At 41.2% G+C, this 8,483-nt stretch overlaps 1 protein-coding gene across 1 annotated transcript; it reads left to right on the top strand.

Annotated features, from left to right (window-relative positions):
- Window positions 1-509: 509 nt before the first annotated feature.
- LOC144641051 (protein TASOR-like) lies at window positions 510-7,413 on the top strand (the record flags this gene model as incomplete). The annotated part of the gene is made up of 6 exons (XM_078500107.1): window positions 510-910; window positions 2,145-2,294; window positions 3,896-4,069; window positions 5,152-5,279; window positions 6,006-6,097; window positions 7,304-7,413. Coding segments are annotated over 6 exons (1,055 nt in total), but the record flags the coding sequence as incomplete, so codon positions are not given.
- Window positions 7,414-8,483: the final 1,070 nt, after the last annotated feature.

Here is an 8,483-nt window from a genome sequence, read left to right as displayed (position 1 = left end):
GTACGGACTGGAAATCAGCTTTAAGGGTACTTGGGTTCTTTGGTTTTCTGTGTGTGAACACGATGCTATTTTTCGCCGGTGCTTAGGTACCACACTAAGTGTGAACACGGCCTATAATCTCGATTTAGATACCGTAAAATTCCGGTCATAAGCCCCCCGCTTGTAAGTCCCCCGGTTATAGGCCCATCTACCTGGAAACAAAAAAATACATCCGATTATAAGCCCCCGGGATATAAGCCCCCTCCCCCCCCTCTCTCTCTCTCTCTCTCTCTCTGCCGGATTACAGTACTGAACAGGGCAAGATGTTGCTTTATAATTCGTTTTTAAATTAAGAACATATTTCAATCAACATTCCCGTGGCTCGTTTCGAAACGTTTTTTTTTATTCTGCTTATAAGCCCTCCCGGATATAAGCCCACCCAAAACCCCTTACGAAGTTGTATAAGCCCAGGGCTTATAACCGGAATTTCACGGTATGTTAAATGTGAATTCTATCGAATGTCATTGCAGATTGTCAGTTCACCTTACCCGTGGACTCAAGGGAAGCCAAAGAAATAGAACATGCTGTCAGACGCCTGACATGGGACACAAACGACCTCGATCGAGCCGTGAGCATCTTACATATAAAGAAAGTCGACAATCCTAACCTGGAGAGAGAGTACCATGAGAAGAGAGCCACCTTACGAGAGGAGGGAAGATCCTTCAAAGAACTGACAGAACAGCTGGCGTTCTGTGTCGAGACTGAAGACAGCCGCGTGAAGGAGATATGTCGGCTGGGTTTGGAGTGTGAAGGGGAGAACCACACCCTTGGAGATGGGAGCATGGGGGTGACTGTGTGGAAATGTCCGGATTTGTGCCTCAGAGCGCTCAGTTGGCCCGCGTCGGGAACGGCGTATCTAGTAGCTTTTAAAGTAAGTTTGTGAATGGCTTTGAAGATATATTATTTTAAAAGTCATTCGTATATGGTGCGCTTACATCACAGTTACTACCATTTTCGAACTACCGTGGACGGTTAACTATTTTCTGCATGTATCACTTGTAAAATGTTCAAGTTTGTCTAGACAAACTGTCGTTTTACAAGTAAACAATCAAACGTAGCTTAACGTAAAAATTCCCCCGCCCCCCCCCCCCCAAAAAAAAACAAAAAACATATGAAAAAACAAAAACCAATAAATCATCGAAGATCGCTGTCGCAGCATTTGCCAGAAATGTAACGCCACCCTTTGCTGTCTACCTTCATTGAAGAAATATAAAAAGTTGACGCAAGAGTTTTCAAAACCATTGTTTCATGTGCAGTAACACAAAGGCGGAGCTGTCAAACTTGACATGTTGACGCTCCAAACGTTAATTGGTTCAGTTGGAAAATGCGACAAACTTGAATGTTTTACGCGTGAAAAACGCGGAAAAAAGTTGGGCGTTCAGACCGTTCACGGTAGCTCCAAAATGGTACTAGAGTTACCACTTTGATTGTAACGCATACAAAGTGTCAACATTGAAATCACTGTTGATACGTTTTTCCAATTATTCATTATGTAACTGTATTGTCGTTCAATAAAGCTACAATGGGCGACAGAAGTGTTAAGACACTTGGACAAATTTCACCCCTTTAATATTAACCTCCCCCCCCCCCAAAAAAAAAAAAAAAAAAAAAACCTTGGATTTGCCGTCTGGAAGACTTGCTTTTTTCAGTGCAACATTGAAAAGAGAGGGGGGCGGTTCACAACCTACACTGGATTTGAAGTGAAATAATCGAAATATTAAAATAAGCACTTATTTAAACCAACTGCCTCAACTACCTTTGTCGGCAGTTGTAGCTTATAATTGTACCAACAGTCAACTCCCGCGCGGACACCTCGCTATTACAGACAGGAGTTGACGTCCCTGCGAACAAGAATTACCGAAAATAAGTCCCGCTACTATAGCCTTTCACTATTGCGGACACCAAATTGTGGTCCCGAAGGTGTCCTTTATCGTGAGAGCTAACTGTATTATACACACTTTCGTCGAATAATCTTAAAGCACTCCTTGAGGGTGACGTAGAGGACAGATGTCGATGAAGTCATTGACAATGACGATGACACTGACGATGATAACTACACAGCCGTCGACAGTGATGACAACTTTGTTCATTTTATTTCACTGTAGATAGTGAAGGGCCGAGTAAAGTCCGTGACACCAAAGTTATCTCCCGAAACACCTAACTTGGAACCGACGCCTAACTATGACTGCCACATGTCAAGAAACCCGGCTAGTTCGTCAGTTACAGACTTGTCTACACTCATGCGAAGCACGCAGGTACAGTATCAGTTATATTTTTCAGTGTGCAGAGTTTTCTTCAAATCAGAGTTATCGTGAAAAATAATCGTACGCAAAGTAGAAAAACACAAAAGAAGGGATAATAAACATAAAAGAAAGAAGGAAAGCTACGATTTGAGCAACCTCGTTTCCAGGGTCTCCCTGGGAACGAGGTTGCGATTTGAGAATAAGAATAAGACGTATTATGAACAATAAGCTTGAACAATGAAGGCCTCCTTTTCAAGATTCAAAAACCCACGCAATTGTTAAGTTATCTTTTTATTGCGTTCTAAATATTTTGCAAGAGTATAAATCCATATTTATGTAACACGGTTATTCCTTGACCGCGCGTTTGATATGAGTTGGTAGATAGCCATAGATAGCCATGATAGCCATATTGAACAAGCGCAAATAGAATAATTGTTTTATAAAGAACACCCAAAGAATTGCAATGTTTGTGCTCCCTGGCTGTTCTCGCTGACGCACATACCTACCATATTTGTGTTCCATGAAATATTTAGTAAATAAACCCCTTCAGGCGGCTGGTATATTGGAGGATAATGCCCGAGGCTGAAAGATTGTCGAAAAATGAACAGTTGGCCGAGAAGCGAAGCTTCGAGGGCAACTGTGGAATTTTGAGGACAATCTTTCAACCAAGGGCATTATCCTCCAATACACCAGCAAGCCAGAAAGGGGTTTATTTATTTTATAACCCTCCGACTTATTTCTACAACGCGTTTCAGCGCCAGTTAATTTATAGGAAAAAACCTAAGTAATAAAACTGGCGTAACTGTGGTTAAAACAAATGTAAGTTGATTGGTTTACGTGATTTTTAACTCTCTGATTTCATTAAAAGTTATAATTGAATAAGGTGACTTCATTCGTTTGTTTTGTGCCTGCCTACAAAATCGGGCGACGGATATCAAATCGGACGGGGTATATTCGCTGATACCCGTCGTCCGATTTTGTACCACGTGATGCATTTTGTCCAATGAGCGCGCGCAAAAATTAATGGGTGGGTTATAAGAGCACATATGTCGTGGCCTGTAAACCAATCAAAACTCAGGAATTGCAATATGTCATGGCTTGTTTTTAATAAGAAGTATTATCATTTTTTTGTGTTACTGAAAATAACGTTATTCTAACGAAGAACGCAAACGCAAGGAATGTAAACGCAGACGCAGTTGATGTCTTTTTCCAAGATTGTGGACAAGTGACGCTTCGCTTGCTTGCGTTTGCGCTTGCATTTGCGTTAACAATGTTCACACGTAAAGCTAGTGCAAATGCGACCGCAAGCTAAGTGCAAGAAAATGAACACTTCTCCATTCCTTGTGCCTGCATTTGCGCTTGCGTTTGCTTTATGCTTGTTCACACTTGATTTCCTTGCATTTGCATTTGCACCGCTCGTGTGAACCATCTCTTTATAAGAAGCAGTGTGCCTCGGAATATTTTTGTAGTGTCTCAATTTATTATTAAAATGTTGAATCTAAATAGCTTTATAAACATTTCTTTTCCTCAACCTTTTAAGTCCACTGTACAGCTTTTAAAAGCCCTATATAGATTTCACGGCCAAAATTAATAGCGGCGTATTCGTTTGGCAGTATTATCTCTATGAATACGATGACGAGGGACTTCCATCAAAACGTCCACGCCACTGTCTTCCTTTTGCTGTGATACCTTTAAGGAGAAACGAACGTACGACAAGTCTAGTAAAACCGCCGATGCCTCTGGAGAAGCCAGCAAGCCCCGCGAAAGAATCCACTATATTAGCTAAGGTAAGTTAAAAACTTAGCCTATTAAACAGTAAGGATGTTGGCTAGTAGGGAGACGCGTGGCCTAAAGCGCCGCCTAAACGATCAAACATTTTCGTCCAACATTATTTTGGAAGAGCATGTTTGACCGTTTAGCCGCCTCTCTCAACATTGCATTTAAATGGTTTCCCATGTTTGATCTAGATCAAACACTTTCGTCCAACATTTTGGTAAATGTTTGATCGTCTAACCACCTCTTCAAACAAAGCAAGCCCAAGCGGGAAAAGCAACCAATCTAAAACGGAATCTATGTGACGTTTCAGCGGTAGTACGCACAAAGGGTTATGTAAATTCACTTTGTTCGATGTTTGATCAAACCTTGTTTGCTCGTTTAAAAACTCGTGGAAAAAAGCCCCGTCCAGTTGTCCGGGACAAGTTGATTTTCCTGCCGGCAAGTGACTTTTCATATTCACTTGCCCGATGGACGAGGCCTACATTGTGTGTGCGGACAAACACGATGTGGGACGAAAAAGTTTGATCGTTAAGCCGGGGCGGTTAATGCGCTCTGGACTCCCGATCGAGCGGTCCGGGTTCGAGCCCTACCCGGAGTCATTGTGTTGTTCTTGGGCAAGACACTTTACTCTCATAATGCCTCTCTCTACCCAGGTGTTTAAATGGGTACCGGCGAATTAATGCTGGAGGGTAACCCTGCGATGGACTAGCATCCCATCCATGAAGTAGTAGCAATACTCCTAGTCGCTTAATGCTTTTACCTACCTTACTGATGGCTCGTGGTTTCTATCAAAGTACTTAGATAGCACAGTACGTGGTCTAGTGGCTAATCTGTTTAACATAGAATATCGATTAAAATTGATCTACCGAAGTTCTTGTTAAAAATGTTTCATTTTTTCTGGCACTGATGCATAAAAGCGCGCTTCGAGCGAAATACTACTTTCGATCGGTAGACGGCGCTCTCGTAACCAATCACATTGTAAGTGCAGAAAACGAAATAGCCAAGCCCCCCCCCCCCCCCCCCCCCCCCCAACACACACCCCATTCGGTGGCTCAATTCTACTTGCAATGTATGACACAATTCTCCCCTACAGGATATGAAGTCCCCGTCATTTAGTGACGAAGATGGCATTCTGGCGTGGAGAGGTTTGGTAACCAGTAATGAGAAAAGCTTGGGATGTGTGTCCTTACTGGCGGGGCATAAACTGGGGTTCAACTTTTGGTGAGTAGAAAGCATGTAGACGTCCAATTTTTAGCCACTGTAAGGTTATTCAGTTGAAGAGCTCTTTGTCTGGTATATTCCCATCGATGAATAATTTTAATAATAATTTGTTCCAGTAATCCCAAAAGGAATTTATAAGTGCTTAGAAGACTCTGAGAATAAAATAGCCGTATCCGTTATAAACATTTTCGCGGGTGCAGCATTTTTTTTTTTTGAACAAGTAAGCTGTTCTGTGTTTACGATATATTTTCAGAACGTTTCTTAGTTTTTGTATACCAGCAAAAAGGGTAAATCGCATATCGTTTACGCTCTTTTAAAGTTGGAAGTTACACGGTCCATGGAATAACCTCAAGCGTCCCGTTATCGGTTAAAGTCCATGTTTGGTTATACAGTCAACGCTCTCTTAACGGACACCTCTATAAGACGGACACTTGCTGTTGGTCCCGTCCCGCCCGGTTTTCAGTCATTTTACTGTAACTTATCTCCCTATAAGACCGACACCTTTCTAAGACGGACAGTTGGGCCCGGTCCCGACGGTGTCCGTCTTAAAGAGAGTTGACTGCAGTTCATTGTTTCCGAACTGAGAGGAAATACGAGTAAACTTCCCTTAAAGGACCACGTCAGTTTATGGTAAGCAATTAGGCAGCTTGGTTTGTCAAAATCAGGGGTGGTCGCTTACAGAGGCTCGACTGCATTTGAATGGGGTAATCTACTTATTTGTTACAGGAAATCATATCTAGATGTCTCTAGAAAAATGCCATTGAAGCAGTTGAGTATGATGCTACCTGGAGACACAAGAAGCGCTTGGAAATCACCTTGTGAGTACTGAACATTCTCGTCCCCAGGGCCGCCTGTTCCTCGAAGCCGGTGGGGACTTAGCACGAGGAAAAGGTAGCTCTGGGGACACATGATTTGATTGGTTAGATTTTGGCAAAGGAAATCTAAATCAACCTTTTTTAACTATTTTATAGCCAAATTCAAATCAAACGTTTAAACTATCTTATAACATAAGACATAACTTACTGATACAACATACAAACGTTTGGGACATATACTGTGAACTGAAGCTTTCATTTAGCTGATAATTAGCGCGGACACGGCATTAAGTTCCGACTCAACTACCAAAAGGGTAGAAAAAACAAGAACGAGTATTGTAATAGAACCTTCACTGCTGGGTTGAGTAGAAGTGGATAGAACATTGGCAAGAGTCCATTAGTTTTATTGTGTTTTAAGTCATTTACAAGATTTGTGTGGAAACAGTTATATTGCTGGTTTTCACTGTCACGCAATCAAAAAATAAATTCAAAACCATTCAACTACAGAAGCTATGAATTTCAAATATTATAGACGATAAAAAGATAAACAATTTCTCCAAGTTTCAGGTCTGTGCGGTGTACCGTTCGCGAGGTATTTGCCGAACCTTTCCACGCAAATGTATAAAGCTTAGTATGAAGATACCATAACTGTGTCCTTCCGAGGGACACAAATAAATTATGGCCGCCGTGATGTCAGAGAAACCATCTGGAACTCAATTCTGTTTACAACAGCGGTACTATTTGGCTAATGAGCTAGTACAGTTTCACATAAACACCACTTATTATATCTGAAATGTTCAATCTGCTGAAAATGGAAAGGAAAGGCCTTTTTTCAAACAAAACAGCTTTATCACGGCACTCAGCTTGATGTCACAAAGGACGGAGAACTCAAATATTTAAAATGCTCTGATTAAAAAACGAATGACACTATCGATCTGAAAATTTGCAAAATATATATTTCTAGTTTATCTTACGTCTAATGACAACGAAAATTTAGTAGGCCTAGTGAATTTTGATTTCAGAATTTTATGACGTAACATGAAAACCAAGAATAACCTGTGCTTAATTCTCTGACTCGTAGTTTAACAAGATCTCCAGAAAAACTACTGTGACACCGCTATTCCAGTCACTGTGGACGAAAGATAATAAGATATTCCCTCATAATTATGTGCCCTTTGCGTTAATTAGTGTATTGTATCTTTTCGACAGTGTTGTACCGAAACCGTATACTAAGTCTTTGCACAATGAAGGCCACACCAAGGCAACCGAATGAAACGTTCACCGGCTTCACGAGACATTTGGCCATTAAAGCTAAGTCGGTAAGTTGTTTTTGAATAGAACTGAAGGTAGATTACTTACAAGTTTTCTATTTGAACAATAGAGTGTTTCTGTCGTGGAACTATCGGCTGATAGTTGCCCCGCGGAAATTTAATGATAATTAACAAATATTAGCCCGAGAAGCGAAGCTTAAGAACATCAAATTTCCAAGGGGCAACTATCAGACCGATAGTTCCGAGACAGAAAGACTCTATTGTTTTTATTGTTCACCACTTAATTTTCTTCCGCGCGCCCATTCAAAAACGAGCATCGTGAAATATTTCTTACTTTTCAGGATAAAAACTCAATTGGAAGCCGAAATTTAAGAAATGAAACAAAACGAGACAGACGAAAAACTACAATGGGTAACCCGCATACAATATCTTCTATCAGCGAATAGAAAACAATGGGAGAACCTTTTAAATTCTCCGATTTCTAATACAGGCACTTGTTGCACAAGTTAATGTTATATGGCTACAATTTTACTAAACGTCTACAGAAACGTGTTGAAGACTTCACATTTAGGGCCTGTTTACATGATTCCGGAATGACTTTCATTCCGGAACGAAACTCGTTCCGGAATGAATTTCGTTCTGCATTCACATGACAGAGTCGACCGGTTCAACCAAAGGCATTTTCACGTGCGCGGTTTTCGCGCGAGATCAAAACAAGGTGGCGCATGTTTCGCGCGAGATCAAAACAAGATGGCGCATGTTTCGCTTAAACATGTTTTTGTGCCCATTAATGGCCGTATCTGCAGTTTTGGCGAGTAATTTGACCATAGAGCTGCTTCTTTGGGCTAAACAGTAAATGCTATAACGTCTTTTTCGCTCTGAATTCAAACTGTGGAGTCCGTATGCGGTTTAATGAGTTGCGTTTCATCTCGGAACGAAATTCGTTCTGTGTTTACATGATACCAGAATGAAATGTCGTTCCAGAACGAAACTTGCATTCCGGAATGAAAACCGGAATGAACTCATTCCGGAATGACTTGACTTTCGTCTCGGTATCATGTAAACAGATACAGAGAGATGTATGGGGATGGAATGAACTCGTTCCGGAATGAAAGTCA

Source organism: Oculina patagonica, unplaced genomic scaffold (genome assembly GCF_052425735.1).
Source record: "Oculina patagonica isolate OP01 unplaced genomic scaffold, crgOcupat unplaced640, whole genome shotgun sequence".
Lineage (NCBI taxonomy): Eukaryota > Metazoa > Cnidaria > Anthozoa > Scleractinia > Oculinidae > Oculina > Oculina patagonica.
Note: the sequence above shows the minus strand (reverse complement) of the source record. Positions and strands in the feature narration are given on the sequence as shown.